Consider the following 21,866-nt stretch of genomic DNA (forward strand, 5'->3'; position numbering starts at 1 on the left):
GTGAGAGTGGGTGAATTTATAATGACAGCTAAACAATGCAACATATGTGTATTCTGAAGTGTTTGTTTGATAGTTTTTTGATAGTTATTTCAGAGTCTGAAATTGATCTCACTTTCTGCTTAAAAAAGCCAGACACAAGTGGATGTGTTAAGACACCAAACCAAATGAGGTCACTCCCTCTGCTTGCACAGTGTTTTCCTTCAGACAGCAGAAAGACATGACAAGAGACTGAGGCGGGTGAAAACTGCAGGGTTGAAATGTATTGCATGTCAAAGATCAGAAATATAAATTATATTTAGTAGAGCGAGTAGTCAAAAACAGAGAACCACATATTTGGCACCAGCTGTTATTCTGCTTTGATTCCTGGATTCTGTGCTTCTACTGAGCCTCAGTAACGAGCCACTGGTGAGGTGCAGCAGCCAAAGAGGTCTGGACAGTTGGCTTTGTTTCTCCTGCTGAATATCATGTTCATGCATTATAGCCAATTGTTTGTTAGCACCAGTGGCGATTGCTCAAAGACTGCAAGGGAAGCTCAGCTTCCCCTAAAATGTCACCTGAAAAAAAAAAAAAAAAGTGGTGAAATATGTACTGCTGTGTGTACATTTCATTGACTAAATACGCGCCAAAAAGCCTTCATCTTTTGTTCAGAATCAGCTACTTATCACAGGTAACCGGTGCAACTTCCTTTTGCCCCACAGCGCTTTACACAGTCGGACACTCAGCTTCTACTGACTTCAATGGGGAAGCGTAGGGCGGATTTTTCCACTGCAGCTAAAATATAGACGCTCATTGGATAAATGCTGGGCTTTGTCCCGCCCATTGAACGCTCAGCGTCTCTGGGGGTCTATGGGGCAGTGGGCTGGCCCGGACGCTCGGCTTCTGCATGATGATTGGATGAGCTGTCTGAGGCAGAATCCTTTTTTGATTGACAGCTAAATGAGCGAATCAGCGATCTTAAAGAACATCAAGCGGAGCATTTTCCAAGTTTTTCATTCCGTTGTTCTGAACTGATCCGGAGACTTTACCGATCCCCAGAGACGTTGTCTTTGTTAAAAAACGACTAGCATTGTGTTTGGCGACTCTGTTCTGTCACTCCGCGGTTTCTTTCCACAACGAGCAGTGGCAGCTGCGGAGCTTCTACCCCCGTCACGATCACTCACACTCACAGGCGGTCACACTTCACAGTAGCCTGGCGCAGCAGCTCCAGCTGCTAGCATTAGTAAGCTGCACATCATGGCAGATAACATGAATGTCGTCAACCGGATTTTGGCGAAGTCATTTGGTAATCTTCCTTACGAAGAGAAAATTAGAGATAAACAGCAGGGCAGGTCAACCCCTAAGACTGATTTAGTTCAAAAGGTGGAGAAAAGTAACAGGTCTTTTCAGGTGTCCTGGTGTGACAAGGTGAGCTGGCTGACTGGAAGTGCTGTCACAAATAAAATGTACTGTTGGCCATGCCTCTTGATGAAACCATCTCAGGGATGTGTTGTCTGGTCAAAAAGGGGTTTGGGGATCTATCTAACTTTGACAGGGCATACAAAAGGCATGGAAAAAAGCAATGAACATGTGAGTGCATGTGCAAGGACCGAGTCAGGGTTGAACATGTAATAAATTAAGGTGCTCGCATTCAAGTAGCAAAACATAATGAAACAGTCAAACAAATCAGGACTTTCCTAAACCGCCTTAGTAATGTGACTTCCTTACTTTGCCGTCAGGAGTTGTCATTTAGGGGGCATGATGAGTGTGGTGAATCATCCAACAAAGGGATTTACGGGGAGTTTACAGAAACATTAGCAAAATATGACTCTGTCCTGGCCACACAATTCCAGGCATCAGCTGTGTTTTCTGGGATGTCCCATTCAACCCAAAATTACTTGATCATTGCTCTTTCAGCCACGGTTTCTGATGAGACCAAAGATGAAATTCAGGCTGCTCCCTTTTTTGCATGACAGGTGGATGAGACAACTGATAATGCTTGCTGTGACCAACTCTCTGTCATTGTTCGCTATGTGGATAGTGCAGGTAAAATTCAGCGCTTTATTGGATTTTTCATGTTTCTGGGGGAAAAGATGCTCAGTCTGTTTTTGAAGTCTTGAATGAGTACATGCAGGGCTATAATTTCATGGAGAAACCAGCGGCACAAACCTATGATGGGACTGCTGTCATGGCTTCAGCTCTCAACGGTTTGCAGGCCAAAGTTAAAGCAATAGCCCCCAATGCCATTTTTGTGCACACAGATTGAATCTGGTGCTGTCTCAGGGGGCTTAATGATTATCTGAGTACAGAATTTTTTTTTGCATGTCTCTAGGTTTGCCACATTTTTCTCAAAATCCACAAAAAGGACATCTTTTCTTGAGTCTGCAGGCGGCTCAAGGTTACTCAGAAACGCTCCTACTCGATGGAATTTTACATCACCGATAGTGAGCACTGTGGCAAACAATTATGATGCTGTAGGTGCAACCAACACACCAAAGATGATTGTTCATTTCTGGATTAACGTGAACTTTCAGTTTGATTACGAGAAGGCCTCGGCCTGCTCAGGCAAAAGGATGACTAGGCCCAAAGCCTGGCTGCCTTTGTCTTTGAGGGCATGGTCACAAACAAAGGCCTGCCATGCCTTCTCCCCCACAAATCACACCCAGGTGTGATTCTCCAAGGGACCCCCAAACTGTTCATTGGCTGACTTGACCTCTGGCGATGACATCACCAGGGCCTATAAAAGTGTAGCACACTTCCTGCACTTTCTCTTTCTCCCGGATCTCTCTCGGTCCCGTCTCTCACACTCAACACGACGCGCTCCTGCGAATCCAGGAGACCAGCTGCCCGCTGTCCCCTCGGCCCTGGACGTGGCCTATGGCGTAGGATCACCAGCAAAGGTTAACAAACCGGTTATCCTCAACTGAGCACAACAAAGAGCGATCTGAGTCCTCTTTTGCCTAAGAGCGACAACCAAGACAAGAACCTTTCTGCAACCAGCTTCCTTTCTTCAACCAGCCACTGGCATCAAGCAACGCAAAACATCTCCCATCTCATGGACTGGTAACTAATCACCAACTGGGCATTACTACATGTTATAGGACTTTATGGACTGGTAGATAGAACTGTAACTCTTTTGTAACTTGAATAAGATCAAGCTTCTGGCCTTTGTGTAACTTAAATGTTCTCACCTTCTCTGCAGGGGTCCAAGCCCCACCTCTCCTCTTTGTTTCACACACACACACACACACACACACACACACACACACACACACACACACACACACACACACACACACACACACACACACACACACACACACACACACACACACACACACACACACACACACACCCACACAAATTTGCTGTTAGCTTTAATTAGTTTATTGTGTTTTGTTTGTTGACAGACATATGGTAAACACAAACATTTATTAACAAATGAATAAATGTTTGTGTTTACCATATGTCTGTTTATTTAATATTACACAAAGATGAATGAGCCAGCCTCTACTAAGAAAATAACTTCTAAATCCTTCAACTAATTAAACTATTACATTTATCGGTGTTCAACCCTTAATTAGTAGTTTAATATATTTAATGAGACTTTAATATTAGTTGTCACTCCGTCTATGACGGTGGTGCCCCGAGGAACTCTGGTTTGACTAGAGTCATTTTTATTATTATCTTTGATAATTATTGGTGATAACTTATATTTACTTGATTAACGATAAGTTTATTGAGAATACTCAATCTCATAATCTGAACGTGAGTCAAGGCCCTACATTTGATTGGTTCTCCGTGTGAAGTTTTAATAAATTAAAGTTATTAATTTTTATTAATTTTTCTTTATTAATTTTCTTTATCAAATATTTCATTTGATAGTCATACTATTGATCCAATTAAACCTAAAGTACCTACAATGCCCTCCTGGAGACTTTTGAGAAGATCATTGCAGATAAGGATGATGACACATTAGATTGTGCCAAAGGCTTTCTGATGAAACTGGAGGATTTTGAGTTTGTGTTCATGTTGTACACATATGAACAAATCTTCTCTGAGACTGATATGGTGTTTGACATTGTCCAGCAGAGATCTATGGATGTTCTGTACTGCAAGAAAATAATTGAGTTTCTTCTCGCTTATGTCAAAGAGAAGAGGTCAGAGGGGGCTTTCCAGGCTGTCTATGCCAAAGCAGCAGATCTCACATCGGACCTGAAAACTGAGCCCCTGAGAAAGCACTGTCTATCACAACTGCAGGATCCCAAGGAGCGCTACAGAAATCTGTACATGGCCATCCTAGAAAATCTTACAGAGCAGATACCTCGGTGTTTTGCAAATTTGGAAAGCAAGCGCTTCCTAGAATTAGTGATCCAGGGAAATTTGATGAGAAAAGTGTTTCCAGAGGAGGCGTTCCAGAGTGTCCTGAAAAGTTATGGCCAGTTCTTTGATTCACGGAAACGGAGTCTGAACTTCAAGTCCTTTATTCAAACCAGGACTTGCAGGTCAACAGGGAAAAGCTGTGATTTCTTGGTGTTCCTGAAAGACATGGAGATGGACAGTGCCATGCATGTCATGCAACAGTTGGAGCTACATCTGCAGGTGTAGAGAGGAGCTTCTCCTGTTTAAAGCGGCTCAAGTCTTAGACCTGCAACACAATGGGCCAAGGCCGTTTAAGCAGCCTAGCTCTTCTGGCCATTGAGAGGACACTGGTCAAGTCCCTGGAAAAGATTCCTAGTTGGTACGACACGGTCACAGATCATTTTCTTGAAAAGAAACAAAGGGAAGAATTTACATATAAATAAACAAACACATTTATGATGTAGGCCGGAAAAATGTGAGCTTTGCTGCTTGAGCCTTAGAATTGAGGAAGCTTCACGCACTACTTCTAATAATAATAATAATAATAATAATAATATTAATAATTAGAAATTTTATTTGTATTGCACTTTACATCAACAATCTCAAAGTGCTACAGAGCAGAATAGAAACGATATAAAAATAAAAGGTAAAATTAAAAACAAGTAATAAGTTAAAAGGAGAACATCTAAAAGACATTTAGCAAAATGCTTCTGTTCTCCTTGATCAAGTATAAATACACTCCTTCAGCAAAAGACATACAGAACTCTGGTACTTACTTCTGCACAGGCATGAGTTGGGTCTTGGGTTGGGCAGTTTAAACAAACATTAATAATCTTTTATCATTCTAATTCAAGTGTTTAAATACAAAACTAGACTTCTGCACTTCCTCTCTCTTATCAAGGCTAGACTTGCCTTTGCTGAGGAGCATGTTATGTGGACAGAGGAGAACTGGTCCAGAGTGACTTCAGTGATGAGAGGACGTTCAGTTTATTTGGGTCTGATGGAAACATTATGTCGGGCGTAGGACTGGGAAAATACTGAACCCAAAGTGTGTAAAGAAGTCAGTTCCATTTGGAGGTGGAAGTGTAATGGTTTGGTGGTGCTTTCTGCAGCAGTAGTTGGGCATCTTGCACAGCTCCATGGCTTGGTGAATGCAAATGTTTATGTGAACCAACATGCAATACCTCCACTGCAACTGTCTCCCAATCAGCTGCCATTTTCATGTCAGACACTGCACCCTGTCACACTGTAAAACAGGTGAAGCAGTTCCTTAAAGCTCAGAATATTGAAACAATGAAATTTCCAGCCCAGAGTCCAGATCTAAACCCCATAGAGAATCTCTGGAGAAACCCACTCCAGTTACTGAACTGTGGAAGAGTCAGAACGTACCAAGATCAAACCAGAGCAGTGTGAGAAACTAGTGATGTCCTGTGGGCGCAGATGTGCTGAAGTCATTCAAAGCTGTGGCCTCTACACTTCCTATTCATTTTTGAATCCTAGAGAAGAAAACATTGTTGAAATCTTCTCTTCTGACACAGTGGTTACTGCTCTCTAATTTAGATCACTGTTTTTTTTTTGTTGAAGTGCCTTGGTTATTTAAAAACATGCTAGTACAGCAGTGGTATAGACACAGAGGATATTCGATCAAATTATGAACAGTAAATAACAGTTTTTTAGATTAAATGGAGTATATATACTTTGTTGTGTAATTTAGATCTCCAGTGTCATAATTTTATTTCAAAAAACATTCAATGTGGCTTATTGGCCATAATTCAATTCAATTAATTTCAATAATTCTTACTATAAGAGTTAAGGCACTGAAAGACGAAATAAATAACAAAAATAAATAGGTTAGTAATGTTCCATTATATCACTCTGACCTGTTTACAAACATTATTATTGTTATTATTATTATTATTATTATTATTATTATTATTACCATTATCATTATTCAAATATAATTGTGATGCATCTAATAATAGTTATATAATTTCCCCCCACCCTCATGTTAGAGTGTCTCACTTTAGGTCTGCAAGTAATCTCTCAATCTAAGCACCTTGGCCCAGAGCAAAATAGTAAACCTCTTAACTCCAAAGAGAATGGAGGACTAATCCTTCAGTCAACAAAGCTCAACAGAGTGCTCTTACACTTAGCCCCCCGAAATGAGCTTTTGTTATCACTGCTGCCATATTCCTGCACTGCTTTATTTTTCAAATGAAATATGTCATCACAACATCATTCTTTCTACAGCACAAAGATCAAATATAACAGAAGTATTATGGAGTGTATGTTTTAATTTGTTTTATTGTAATATCCACAACTTGTCCTTGTTGTGCTGCCCACAACCTGCCCTGCAACTCAGACCAGACTTTATGTTTGTTAAGAAGCAGGGGGAACATCCACCTCTTTACTCTTTAGACTTGATAGGAAAGTTGGCCCGTTTGGTCCAGAGCCTTGTGGCAGATTGCTATGGGATTAAGTGATAGGGCAGCTAAGGTGGGGAGCTGCTAATTTTTGGTTGTGACTCACTCAAGTGAGTCTAACAATCAGTTGATTATGTTGACTAATCGATTAGTTGATTTGAATAACAAACTGAGTTTCTACACAAACAATCATGCAAAAGCATCACTTTAAATGTTGTGTTTACCATGCCATGTCATTCAGCATTAAAAAAGCATAAAGAAATTACTAAGCAACTAAAGAAATCTTAGTCAAATAAGTTCAAAAAGAACATTTTTTGGAACATTTCTGGCACAGTGTTGAATTCCTCACAACTGAATTATGCCATTGGCTAACCGTTTTTTCTGCCCACATACGAATATGCATATTAACTTCTGGGTCTGCCACACTTGCAGTTTCCCTCACTTTACTGCACTGCTACATGAAAACAGAGATTGAAGCACTGTAGCCTATTACTGAACGTATGTCATGTCACATGTCATATCAGGAGCTGATATGACAAATGTGCTATGTGTCAGCTAAAACTACACATCCTGTGTTTGATGGTTTGTTTTTGAACAACCCAGAACAAAGCACAGATAGAACAGCAAGAAAACATCTGTCTCTTCTACAGATGCCACATCATTTCCACAGAAACAGGCAAGACACACTTGTTTCTATCAACTTCTTTCTCTACATATTCACACAGTTCAACCTTCCATTGTGCTGTGACAGCACTGCTGCTGGACCTGAGGCAACCTTTACTGTTAAGTAATTTCCGCTGATAACCAACATCAACAAAGCCTTTCTAAACCACAGCTTTTACCACTAACACCAGACACAATAAAAATACAATGGCTCTGTTGTGTTTAATTATATTGATGCTCTGGTGGTTTCCAAGCATGCGTCACACTGAACACTAAACAACATATTGTCCATAAAGAAATCATAGAAAGAGACATTCATTCAGAGACAAACACAATCAGTACAATATAGGAGTAAAACAGTTCAGTGGTTTTCAAATAGCTGTTTGTTGACCTGTTATTTTATAAATATTAGTTTCAGTATATGTGAACAGAATGTAATGTTGCAGATCCTGATTAGGGCTCAATGGATTCACCTTGGTTGTAACAGAACTCTTTTTTAAGCTCTCTCTGAAAAACACTGCAGGGAGCACTGGACATAGACTTTGGTTTCAGAGAAAACAAGTGATCCAACACAGAGAAACACACAGTGCGTTTACATGCACTTCAGTAACCCGAAAATGGCCTTTCCCCGGTTAAGGGAATAATTGGATTAGTGAAGTGCCCCACATATACACGTGCAGGGATGTAGTGGGAAAATGACGGAATAACTCTTCCTCCAGTACAGTAGGTGGCGCTCCGCCAACATACAGTGGACTGAATAATCGGGGTATTGAAGGAGTTCCCTAGGTGTGTTAACTGGGGTATGAGCACTCCGATTTTAGCCAGGGTGCGGTGTTTACATGGTAACCCGCAGTATGCCCTTAACTCGAATATAGTCTGTTTTGCACTGCATGTAAACACACTGACTGGGTTTCAAAATGCATCAGAACTCCCCACTGAGTTTTGATTCCTGTTTGAATTGCCACACAAACACAGATCTGGACAAGGGAGAGACAGGAGGAGCTGGGTGGTCAAACTTCTACCTGTAGTTCAAGTTGTCTGGTAGGAAGGGAGGTAATTACCGTAAGAAGGAAAAACCATCCAACCTGTTTATATTCTCTTCCCCAAGTAAGTGCTTAGGTAGTGGGGAATAACTCCCTGGGGAGATGGGAGGGAGACCAGACTTGTACTCCAAAGTGCCCCTGTTGACAGGGGAGGAGATATGATTTTCCATGGCTGGAGAGAAAGCTGTGGAAGAAGAGTGAGAGAAAATAAAAATAGAGGCAGCTGCTTAAAGAGACAAACTTTCTGACACATTTGCATGATTCCAGATTTATATGATGCCAAGAAAGTATTCCTGTACACTTTGTTTCTAATTTTCAATATTTTATTCCATTTTAGTTTTAAAATACAGCCATTGTCTTTAAAATATGACAACAGGATTATTTTTTGTGAAAACAATTGTTTAAATGTTGACAAAAATATACTTTTAAAAATAATAAATATCTCATAAAATACAGTGTGCAAGGAAAGGCTCCACTACCGTGCAGCTTCAAATTCATTTCACATGTGTAACTATACGATAAAGATGAAGTGAATGTTGTGAATCCAATAAACAATGTCCAGTCACAAATTTGAGTTCAAATTTACTTAATAATGTTGGAATCCTTCTATAAGAATCCCGAGGGCAAATTAAAGAGCTTAAGTGTTGTGAATTGTCACTCAGTTCTGCAGTTCTATGAAGCTTTTTAGCTTGTTTTGGTGATAAAATGTGTGTCAAAAATCAATGTATGCAGCTTTAACTTGTAAATGTTTGGTGTATTTGTGAAACTAGTGCAGTGCCCATTTGGAATGCATGAGTGTCCAGAGTGGACCAATTGCTTTGCCTTTGGAAGTTCTGCTTGCAGCTCATTCGGCAATACACCTGCCAAGTGGGAAGTCAACAGGATGAGCATTTCTTGAGATATTGGCAGCTTTCAATGCCAAACTTGGCATGTCCACTCAGACACCATATCTTAAGTCTACCAAATATAGTTGTAATAGCACAAAGCGTTCTGGAGACATTTGTTTGAATTATAAGCCCTGTCCAAAGAATTTGATAATATTGGAGGGCCAGCTACCACAACACTGTATGAGACATCCAAAATCTGAAAAAGCCACTTTTTCCAGCTTGATCCAGAGAATTACATCAGTTGGTTTTGATTCCTCAAAAATTGTAGGAGAAGTGGTGAAAACCCACATTTGTAAACAATTCAAAATGGATATGTGGATAGATCCAGGTAAAAAATAATTTTGCTTTTGTGAGACTTATTCTTCAAAGGTTACAAGCCGAAATGTAAAGTTCATTGTTATAGCGCCACCACCTGACTAAACTGCAACAAATTCAACACAAAGCTCATCATTGGGTCTACAGAAATACATTCCCAAATGTGGCATAGACGGCATAAACAGTTCTTGACATGTGCGAGGGACACACAAAAAGACAGGTAGACAGATAGAGTTCTGCTTTATGGATGGATAGTGATTCAAAACCATGCTCTCAGTGCACACAAATATCACATTACACATAACGCACTTTTACTGAATAATGCCCTCTGCAGTTCGGTTCTAACAGCTGATTACCAGCCAACTGATGACTGGTCAGCTCAAATACAAGAGGTGAGGACTTACAGTGTGTGATATCAGGAGCTCCATAGGGATCGGATAGGTAGACATTGGTGGCCTTTCCCACCTTTAGGTAGACCACATCCGACGTGTTCTTCAAAATGGCCACAGCCTCTTCATGAGACACTTCCTCCAGACTGTAGTTGTTCACCTGTTCAGACACAGATATAGCCCTTGTTTGTTTAGTCAGGACCAGCATGGTTCCAGCCTCCAGGAGACTGGATTATGACAGATGGTGTTTGGGTGAGAACACGACAGTAGGAAGGTAATTCCATTAAGCTCTGGTTTAGCAAGAAGGATGCCCTCCTCAAGAAAAGCTTGCAGTTATACCACTTAGCCAGTAGGTGGCCGCTTTCTTGCTTTCAAAATGTGTGCCAGGGACTCGTTTCATCCCTTAATTTCATTTAGACTGAAGCTGCAGGAAAACTGTACTCGCAAAGCACATTGTCTGCTGGTTAATGTACTGTACACAGTGTACCCTGATTCATGGAACCACCATTGGTCTCTATAATATCTGTCTTTATAATACTGAACAGTGTATTCACATGATGCTAAATTTGTAATTTATAAAACTGAGCAGCAGAATCAGTATGATGTCATAGGGCTATAAGGCTATCATGAAAGAGTCTCACTACCTACTGGAGAACATTCACCACATATTTGTTAGCATTTGTCAACACATCAAAAGCAAAATATTACACTCTAAACATATTTTTGTAAAAATATGACCATATAGAAACATATGAAGAATAGCTGCATTTGTAGGGTGTAAATAAAGACATTGTAGGCCATTGGGGGCTGTATTTAAATAACAAAGAAACGTTTATACTGAGTAATGGGAAAAAAAATGATGATATTTCTGTAGGTGCACCGGCACCCCAAAGGTGATTGTTCATTTCTGGATTAACGTGAACTTTCAGTTTGATTATGAGAAGGCCTCAGTCTGCTCAGACGAAAGAAAATACTAGGCCTGAAAGCCTGGGAGCCTTTGTCCCTGAATGCATGCTGCCATGCACTCTCCCCCACAGGTCACACCCAGGTGTGATTCTCCAAGGGACCCCCAAATTGTTAGTTCATTGGCTGACCTGACCTCTAGTGATGACATCATCAGTGTCGGGAAAACTGTAGGACACTTCCCTTCCTCTCCCTCTCTTGGACCCTCTTCCTTCGAATCTCCACACTCAACTTGACGCTCTCCTGCCAGATCCAGGGACCAGCTGACCGCTGTCCCTAGGCCCTGAAAATGGCCTGTATGGTGTAGGATCACTGGCAAAGGTTAACCAACCGGTTACCAACTCAACTGAGCAGAACAAAGAGCGATCTGAGTCCTCTTTTGTCTAAGAGCAACAACCAAGCCAAGACACTTTCTTCAACCAGCCACTGGCATCAAGCAACGCAAAACATCTTTCATCTCATGGACTGGTAACTAATCACCAACTGGGCATTACTGTTATAGGACTGTATGAACGGCTAAGCATAGAACTGTAACTCTTTGTTATAACTGATTCTAACCCCTGCAGGGGTCCAAGCCCCCCACCTCTCCTCTTTGTTTCACACACACACACACCTTTGCTGTTCGCTTTAGTTAGTTTATTGTGTTTTGTTTGTTGCATTTATTAATTTGTTAATAAAGGTTTGTGTTTACCATTTGTCTGTTTATTTAATATTACGCAAAGATGAATGAGCCAGCCTCTACTAAGAAAAGAACTTTTAAATCCTTCAAGTGATTAAACTATTAAATTTATCGGTGTTCAACCCTTCATTAGTAGTTTAATATATTTAATGAGACTTTAATATTAGTTGTCACTCCGTCTATGACGGTGGTGCCCCGAGGAACTCTGGTTTAACTAGAGTAATTTTTATTATTATCTTTGATAATATATATATATATTTACTTGATTAACGATAAGTTTATTGAGAATACTCAATCTCATAATCTGAACGTGAGTCAAGGCCCTACATTTAATTGGTTCTCCGTGTGAAGTTAATAAATTAAAGTTATTAATTTTTAGTAATTTTTCTTTATTAATTTCCTTTTTCAAACATTTCATTTGATAGTCACTTTTGATCCAATTAATCCTAAAGTACCTACATTTCTACAGTCACCCATCTTAAATATTATCACTCCACTGAATGGGCACAATCAGAGGTTATCGTCAACACAGATATGGGTTAGAAGGAGTCAATAGGTACAGAAAGTGACCATCTATTCACGTGTAAACCATTAGGGGTCGACCCATATGGGTTTTTCAATGCCGGGTGCCAATATTTAGAGAGCAGGGCGGCTGATGGCTGATATATAATGCTGGTATCATGTTGTTGTTTTATACAGGTATCGGCCAATGCCAATGATCTTAAAATGGCTTTAATTGGTCTGATTATTCGGACAACAATCAATTTGCCTACCACTAGTAACAATCGCACATAGCTTAGTCAGGACCCCTAAAAAGGAGAAAGGGGGTTCTCCAGGAATAAGCTGGGTTTAGAGCGGCAAGGTGTATGGTGTGTGTGTGTCCCCGTTAAAAGACACGAAAACAGGTGTCCAGGTTAGTCATGGATTCATTGACTGTGGTCTGTAATAACAACACAAAGTAACAATCAGTACACTGTATATGATGACACAAACATATTGACATAAATAAGGTGACAAATGACTGTGTTCAGTACTCATGTATAGTCTATAAATAATAAAAACTAAACCAATCACCTCAGGTGAGTAGCACATACAGCATAACTTAGCTTATTAGCTATAACAACACACCAGCATAAGATAGCTTAACAATACACAATAACACAAAGTTAACATCCACTTAGACAGTTACAACGTCATTAGGCTCACCTTCTGGCATTTACACACAGCAATAAAACCAGGGAGATGCAGTTGAATGTTGGAAAAGGGCGAAGGAATTACACGTTATCTGCTCTGTAACAGGAAAAAACTAACATACACAGCACGGCACTTCACACAAAGGCCTAGCGCATTCACTAGCGTCAGAACGGCAATGGTGCCTTCCAGAGCGTCGGACACATGAAAACTTGACGCGAAACTCAATACAACTGAACAGCATTTAATTGAGAACACTTATACAACATGGGCTTTCTAACACAGCCGCCCCCGACTGTCTACACAGACAGTCGAATCCAGGATAGAAAGTCCACTCAAGTAACTGAATCTTCCATCAGCTCCAGGATAAGAAGTTGTTACCTTCCCAACAGGCCATAAAGCTCACGGGAGCTGTGGATCCACGATGAGCACCACTTGATTTGGTTCGAGTTGTTTCCCATCCTTCAGCCATTTCTATCTCTCCTGCAGACTGGGCAGATAGTGTCTGATAAACCTGGACCAGAAGTGGTAAATGAGGACCTGGCTGTGCCGCCATCAACGATTCCCGGGAGTGTTACTGGGGTCATAAACAACCTGTGGAAGGGATGCATCATAGCGTCCCATTAGTAGGATGCTAGGCGTAATGGGGTCTGGATCAGCAACGTCTGACGAGACGTAACCAAGGGGCTTAGCATTCAGGATGCCCTCCACTCCCACCAAAACTGTGCGGAGCACTGTTTCAGGCACGGACTGCTCTTTCAGTACCACCTTGCGAGCAGTCTTGACGGATTTCATTTCTCTCTCTCACGCTCCACCGAAGTGGGGAGCACATGGGGGATTGAAGCAGAACTCAATCTGCTGTTCTGCCAACTGTTCCTTCAGTTGAGGGTCCATGGCCTTGAAGGCCTCACGTAGCTCTCGGGCTCCACCGGTGAAATTGGTTCCGTTAAGAGGTTTGCCTCTTCTGGAGATAAAACGTTGTAAAGACATCAGAAAGGCATCAGTGTCAAGACTCTCCAGGAGGTCTAAATGCACACAACGGGTTGTCATGCACTTAAAAATGATTCCCCAACGCTTGTCCGTTCGGCGTCCAATCTTAACTGTGAATGGACCAAAACAATCGACTCCGGTCGAATAGAATGGTGGTTTATTGAGCCGTGGATGCGCAGGTGGTAAATCCGCCATCTTAGGAACGTAAGGATTAGCTCGCCATGTCTGGCATTGCATGCAGCGACTCTGACACCTCTTCACAGCTTCCCATCCCCCGTAGAATCCAGAACCGACGACGAAGCTCACCTAGCACTCTTTCGGGTCCAGGATGCAGAAGGGTCACGTCGAAATCTTGAATAATGAGGATGACAAGCGAATGCTTGGGATCTAGCAAGACCGGGTGGATGGTGTCTTGTGGTAGCTGTTCCGCTCTCCGTAACCTCCCCCCGACTCTGAGAAGTCCTGCATCCTTGTCGTACTCTGGAGATAGGGAGCCCAAGCGACTGGAGGCTGGCAAAGGTAGGTCGGAGATGAGAGCTTTGACCTCCTCTGGGAATGACTCAAACTGCGCCCTCCTCAGGAGGAGGTTCTCAGCCTTGATGTAGTCAGCTGCTTCAATGAGTGAGTAAGATTGTGAGTCAGCATCCCCGTGAAGGGACCGTGTGGTTGTCCGCATCAATTCCTTCCATGTGGAGAACTGACTGACATCAGGGAGTTGAAGGCAGGTGTCGACAGTTACATGTCCGCAGAAGGATGATTTCTTCAGCTCACTATCATCCGTCTCTGGATAGGATGATGGGCTGGGTGGCCAGTGGTCCTCTGTGTAACGCAGGAATTTAGAGCCTTGGTGCCAACGATGTGGTTGGGACAGCTCCTTCAGGGTCTTGCCCCGAGTGATGTCGTCAGCGGGGTTGTTCGCACTTTCCAGGTACCTCCAGTTGTTTACCTCCGTAAGGCTCTGTATTTCTGCTACACGTGTACCCATGAAGACCTTATAGTGACAAGATTCCGACTTGATCCAGTGTAGAACAGTAGTAGAGTCGGACCAGAGAGTGAGTGAGTGAGTGAGTAGGTAAGGTAAGCTCGGTGAGGAGAACGTTGGCTAGTTGCGCACCGGTTAGAGCAGCGCTCAATTCTAGCCGAGGCATGGACAGTTGCTTCTTTGGCGCCACGCAGGACCTGGCCAGGACAAAGGAGACATGGACTTCATTCTGAGCGTCTTCTGTCCGTAGATAAGCAACAGACCTGTAGGCTCTCTCAGAAGCGCCACAGAAAATGTGCAGATATCTGCCTGATGTCGGGGAGTCTGCAGACGCTGGTGCATAACATTTGGGAATCTCCATCTGGATGAGGTCTGGAATCTCTCGCTCCCAAGCAATCCATCTGTCACTGAGGCTCTGTGGCTGGATCAGCTCATCCCAGCCGATTTGTTCCTTCAAAAGATCCTGAACTAGAATCTTGGCTCTGGTGGTAAACGGTACAATATAACCTAGGGGGTCATATTGACAAGCAAGTACCTTGTAGACATTCCTCAAGGTGAGTTCAGTTCTCTCCACTGGTCTGTTTATACTAGGGATTCACGGAGGCAATCCCAACGTAGCCCAAGAGTTGGCTCCTGCAGGTCCATGCTGGATTGGGAAAGCCACAGCTCACTGCTCTCTGACCTGACGTCGGATGGAAGATGCTCAATGACCTCTGGAATGTTGCTAGCCCACTGGCGTATCTCGAAGCCCCCAGTGTGGAGTAGCTGGCGCAGACCATCGACAAGATCCTTTGCTTCCTCCTTTGAGTGGGTGCTACGGAGACAGTTATCCACGTAGAATGACTGCTCGACACATTCAATGAGATGGCTGTTGGACTCACTTGAGTCCTGGACATGCTGCTGGAGGGCGTAGATGGCACAGCTAGGGCTGTACATAGTGCCAAATGGAAGCACTTGCCATTCATAGATCTTCAGCTCTTCTGTCCTCTTCATGTACCGCGAGATGAAGCGCAGAATAGGTTTGTCAGCTGGCAGAAGGCAAATCTGGTGGAACATACTTTTGACATCACCACTCACCGCAACTGGGTACTACCGAATTAGGACTCTAAGGACTAGGGCCTAGGGCAGGTCCAGGAAGAAGAAGACCATTGAGAGACTTTCCTTCATACAGAAAGGAACAGTTTAAGACAATCCTGTCTTTATTGTTGTCTCGCACCATATGGTGAGGTATAAACCAGGATTCTGGAGTTGATGTTGCTGCTTCTGGCGGCACCACTGCTACGTAGCCCATCTTCTCTAATTTGTTGATCCCCTGACAAGAGACCGTGGCGCGCTGTGGGTCTTTGGCGCGTCTCCTCTCAGTACTACGGAGACTAGGCAACACTGCCTCTATAGGAGCTTGTAGGGTGGCGGAGTTGGCTCGGTGAAGCAGTGGTGTAGTGTATCTTTGGACCCCTTCAACATTGACTCTGACAGTGGATGTCTGGAGCAGGTTTAAGGCTTGCTGATCTTGCTTCGATCTGGTCACCTGCTTCTCGCTTGTGTACGGCAGTGTGTCAATCTGCCAAAGGCGTTTAACGTTCTTGAAGAGTTCAGAAGTAGGCGAGACTGTTGCGGTAAACAAGCACTGCTGGTTAGATGCAGGAGCTTGGTCGGCACTTGTGGGACCGTGAAGTGACCAGCCAAGCTTGGTGTGGACTGCAATGGGTCCCCCGGTAGGTCCCAACTGCACCGGCTGGTGCACAGGTGTCAGGAGATGAGCCATGTCAGATCCGATGAGCAACAGGGGTTGAGCGCGATCCATAGGAGGCAAAGGTAGGTGACGGAGGTGCTTATATCTCCGTTGGAGGATTCCCACTGGATATGAATGTTCTGAGAGTCCAAGGTTGACAGCGGTGAATGCCTGACATGTGGTACTTCTCTTCAGGTTTGGGCAGGGAGGACACATCAAAGGCAACTGATGCACCATGAAGCTGCACCACAACATGATGGACAGTTCGGAGGGTAAGTGTTTCAGGCTGCGTGGTGAGGTTCAGGCTTTGCACAGCATGTGGCAAGATGATGCTTCGCTCGCTCCGAACCGTCATCTAGAACTGCATAGGTCTCCAGTACTCTGTCTTCATTATGAAGTAGAACCTTCACAACCTTCAACATCACCTTGGGGGATCTGTTCGATCTGTCCAGGTACACCTTTGCAGTCGGTGCTGTCACCATGAGCACACTATTTTGTTTTTGCTGGACTGCATCGTGTAGTACTGTGAGATGTTGCTCTTTGCAGGTATTGCACGGTCGCTTGAGTGCAGTCCTCGGGCTTGTGAGATCGTTCGCACTTCCAATATCGACGTCTATCCTTTATCCACCTTACGACCTGGTTTGTGTTCAATTTCTTGAACTTAGTGCAGGCATTTAGGAAGTGTTCTTTATTGTCGCAGTGAGGACAATATGGTCTTGGTTTGGACGGGGATTTTGGTTGTGAAGACCACCCTTTGGGGCTTTGGTCTCTACTAGCAGTGAGGAGGAATGATGTTGACTTCTCCTTCGGTCGGTTGAACGGATGTTGGTCCTTCCTTGGCGCCTTGGGTTCTTTATAGTTATAAAGTGAAGCTGCTCGACCTGCTATGCATTTAGCTTGGGATTTCATCTGTAGCCAAAACTCAGATCAGGCAGGGTGTAAATTTGGTCGGTACCTGACCTAAGAATACCTTGGTTCCGACAGTATTCCACAAACCCATCACGATAGCTTGGCAGCATCTTGCTCAATAGTCGGTCGACATGAGATCCACATCGCAGTTCATAGCCTTTCTGTCCCTCCATGGTACTAAGCATTCCTACCAGTGATTGGATGGATAAGGCGAATGCATCAAAGGCTTCGGAGGACTGGAGCATTTAGGATGGCACCCAATTCACTTTGGACAAGCTGACAAGGTTGACCGTACTTGTCCTGAAGAGCATAGCTGCTGTATACGGCCTTGGATCGTGCATGTAGGCTTTGGCCAGTTGGAGCGTGCTCTGTAGCTTCAGATGTCCAAGGAGCACTTGATATTTGTACTGCTTGTTCAAGTGCACATGGTTGTTCAGAAGATTGTCGAGCGCGATCTTCAATGAGGCAAAGTCACTCTCTTTACCACTTTTAAAGCAAGGAATCATAGGTTTGGGGATGCCGTAGGATGAGGTGAGGAACGGTGACACATCAGCTGCCTGTGGTTGTTGTGGACTGGGTTGGGGCAAGTCTGAAGCAGAGTATGATGCTGCTGGGACAGGATAAGTGAAGGCTGACTGAGTTGGGTGATACTGCGCTGGATGAGCTGAATATGGAGTAGGTACCTCCTAAACTAGGAGGCAGTGATGCAGAAGGAGGAGCAGACTGTAACAGTGGGTGAAAAGTTGGATATTGCGCTGGAGGTGGAGCAGGGGCTGTGCTAGGCTGAGCCAAAGGTACTGAAGGCGCAATCACACGAAACGCTAGAGGCGGAGCCACACTCACTGGTGTTGCAGCGGGGGCTGCAATGGGCTGAGTTGTGTTGATCACGGGAGGTGGAACTACTATCGCTGGCGACAAAGCCGAGGCTGCAGAAGGCAGAGCTGCATCGAGTGCTGGAGGTGGAGCTACACTTGCTGCAGGCAGAGCCGCGGCTGCGGGATGCCGAAGCCATGGCCTGGGTAGCTGCAGATGGAGCCATAGTCATGGGAGGCTGAGCTAGGGTTCCCAGCTGTGAGGCCGTGTGTAGCACTGGTGGTGGAGAAACATGGCTACTCATCTTGTTCTGGTCTTATGGACGTGGTGAGGAATCGGCGCTACGAGGATCGTGTGATTTCTCTTTGAGGAGAGAAGTCATTTTAGCTTTCTCCAGCTCATTCACTCTTTTCTTTAGCTGACGTCGTTTCTCCATCGGTCTCGTTAGCGACTCTTGTGTTCTAATGGCTTCCTCTTGTAGCTGTTGGGCTTCTCTGGCTTGAGTTTGAAGTCGCTGACGCTCGTGGTCAATCTGTTGATCCTCCTCTATGTGCTGCTGTAATTCCTCAAGCTCCATTTCTTTCACTCCTTCTTCGAGCTGGGCTGTTTCTAGCTCTGATAGAATGTGAGAGGGGAATCTGTCGGTGGATGAGCGAGACGAATGTCCAGACCTGGAGTTGGAGCTCCTCCGAGATGAGCCTGTTGTTTGGCTATGTGAACTCTGGATAGAGGGAGCCTGTTTTGTGGTTTGGGGTTGTCCCTTGGAAGGAAGAGTTGCAACCCAATAGTCACTCTGGTAGGCTGGAGGGTGTCGCTCTCTCTTTGAGGCACGTTGGGGTGCTGGCTCACTCTGGGCACGTTGGTGGGGTGCTGGCTCACTCTGGGCATCTGTAGGATCCATACCATATTGTTACTCTAATCCGGCTCGAAGGACCATAAAAAGGTGAAAGGGGGTTCTCCAGGAATTAGCTGGGTTTAGAGCGGCAAGGTGTATGGTGTGTGTGTCCCCGTTAAAGGGACACGGATACAGGTGCCCAGGTTAGTCATGGATTTATTGACTGTGGTCTGTAATAACAACACAAAGTAACAATCAGTAAACTGTATATGATGACACAAACATATTGACATAAATAAGGTGACAAATGACTGTATTCAGTACTCAAGTATAGTCTATAAATAATAAAAACTAAACCAATCACCTCAGGTGAGTAGCACATACAGCATAACTTAGCTTATTAGCTATAACAACACACCAGCATAAGATAGCTTAACAATACACAATAACACAAAGTTAACATCCACTTAGACAGTTATAACGTCATTAGGCTCACCTTCTGGCATTCAAACACAGCAATAAAACCAGGGAGGTGCAGTTGAATGTTGGAAAAGGGCGAAGGAATTACACGTTATCTGCCCTGTAATAGGAGAAAACTAACATACACAGCACGGCACTTCACATGAAAACTTGACGAGAAACTCAACACAACTGAACAGCATTTAATTGAGAACACCTTAAACAACATGGGCTTTCTAACGCCCTTCAGGATCACTTTTTAACGGTCTTGTAGTCCTGTTAATTTAAACAAAACCGATTTTACTTTGTAAGGTCATCATCTGAGAATCAAAGTTCATTAGTGAAGATCACAGCATTTGTAAATGTACGAGTATATACAGTATATATGGATAAAATAATATGAATATGTTCAGATCCCTCCACGCAGATAGTGTATCATTATACTATTGTCATTAACCTAACTATCATGAGCGTTGTTTTTAATATATTTAATGTGTTGTGTGTTTTAACGTGTTTATCCACACTAAGAGACGAGTAACCAGTGTGATGGTACAGTATGTTTGTTCCTATTCTACAACACCATTACACCATCAAAATGACTTCAGAGCTGAATAATATTTCATATTTCTATTTACTCTAGTGTCTTGCCATTATATATTCAAAGGTTTCCACTGAGGTTTAATGAAGCTGTACTGTATTTTAATATTTTAATCTGTGAAAATATACTTGTATAAACATCGATTTTATGAAATATCTTTCTGCAAGTTCATAAAATGGAACTCAAATGTGTACACACCATTAGCAGCCTGTCTCCTACTTGTAGGTGGCCATCCTTCTGTGCTGCCCCGCCATCAATGATCTTGGTGACGTATATGCTGTTGTCACCAGGGATGTGCTGGTTTCCAACTCCACCTGCAATACTGAAGCCCAGCCCTTTGTGTGTGTGTGTGTGTGTATGTGTGTGTGTGTGTGTGTGTGTGTGTGTGTGTGTGTGTGTGTGTGTGTGTGTGTGTGTGTGTGTGTGTGTGTGTGTGTGTGTGTGTGTGTGTGTGTGTGTGTGTGTGTGTGTGTTTGTGTGTGTGTGTGTGTGTGTGTGTTTGTATATTTGAAAATAGTTGGTTAGTTTATGGGTTGTGTGTTTGCCAGATTTATGTTAGGCATCAGACAATACCACCATTATATGATGATCATGAATCATAATATACTGTATAGCATATATATATATAAATATTTCACGTTATTAAAAGTTCAACTGAATATTCAATGTTACATGTTTGAAAGTTACATGTTTTCTAGTAAATATTTGCTGTACTTTGGGTCAACCCATTGACTGTTTAAGAGATGGACATAGCCACTGTGGCATTTCTGCTGTCACCTTCCTGATTTTATAAAAATGGACATGGACATAATATAAGTGGGCGGGGCTGGGGAGGAGCACTCTGCTGTTGTAGGTGAAATCGGCAATCCACAGATGATTGTTCATTTCTGGATTAATTTGGACGTCCAGTTTGATAATGAGAAGGCCTCAGCCTGATCAAACAAAGGCCCAAAAGCTTGTTCCTGGCCACCTGGTCAGAAACAAAATGCGTTTCCGTTAGCCCTATAGAGTGGCCTCCGAGGAGTTTCAGTCTAAGCCCTCTCAAATGGCCTTTCACTCGCCGTGTTTCCATTACAAAGAAAGGCCCCAGAGGAATTTAGGAGACTCCGGAGGTGACATATCACTCTGAAATGGGAGAGAGAGAGAGAGAGGTATGGAGCATGCAGCAAAAGACCATAGGTAGGAAATTCAATCCAGAATCTGTGCACAGATCATTTTCTGTGCTGTGTTTTTCTACACCACTGGATAAAAGTGTCTACTCTACTTCGCCGTGCTGTTGTGGCGTCTGTCCACCTGTCCTCAGCCGTCTTCCTGCAAACGCATGAGCCTGTCCAACCATTACGCAGCTCTGTCAGCCGTCACTCCTGCCCTCCCAGCTGCCAATCCTGCGGTTCCAGCTTGCCCCGACCCAGATACATCTACAAGATTGGCGCCTGCAGTCACCGCTGCTCACCAGACACCGGTGGCTAGCACACAGCAACCACTGCTTCCTGCCGCAGGATCCTTGAGGAGAATGTGCTCAGGCGGTCCTCGAAGTCTTCCCTGCGTCAAACCAGGGAGCTCTTCTCTAAACCCGGGGCTGACGGCACGTCACGGCATTTACACTCAACTATCCCACCCCACAGTGCAGACTCTGACCGCACTCTAGAACTACAAC

The 21,866-nt window shown here is 43.6% G+C and overlaps 1 protein-coding gene across 4 annotated transcripts in view; it reads right to left on the reverse strand.

Moving 5' to 3' along the window:
• Nucleotides 1–21,866, reverse strand: part of dlg2 (discs, large homolog 2) — a gene marked incomplete at its 5' end in the record, with an annotated part of 390,565 nt that overhangs the window by 57,289 nt on the left and 311,410 nt on the right. For 2 of the 4 annotated variants that reach the window (XM_083926483.1, XM_083926482.1), the window contains 3 exons: nucleotides 8,486–8,651; nucleotides 10,074–10,218; nucleotides 20,408–20,544. In XM_083926483.1, coding sequence (XP_083782609.1) covers nucleotides 8,486–8,651; nucleotides 10,074–10,218; nucleotides 20,408–20,544 — 448 coding nt within the window. The remainder of the gene's footprint in view (nucleotides 1–8,485; nucleotides 8,652–10,073; nucleotides 10,219–20,407; nucleotides 20,545–21,866) is intronic. The other 2 variants (XM_083926484.1, XM_083926485.1) reach the window with 1 other exon arrangement.

This window comes from Echiichthys vipera (genome assembly GCF_963691815.1).
Source record: "Echiichthys vipera genome assembly, chromosome: 14".
In the NCBI taxonomy this organism is placed as follows: Eukaryota; Metazoa; Chordata; class Actinopteri; order Perciformes; family Trachinidae; genus Echiichthys; species Echiichthys vipera.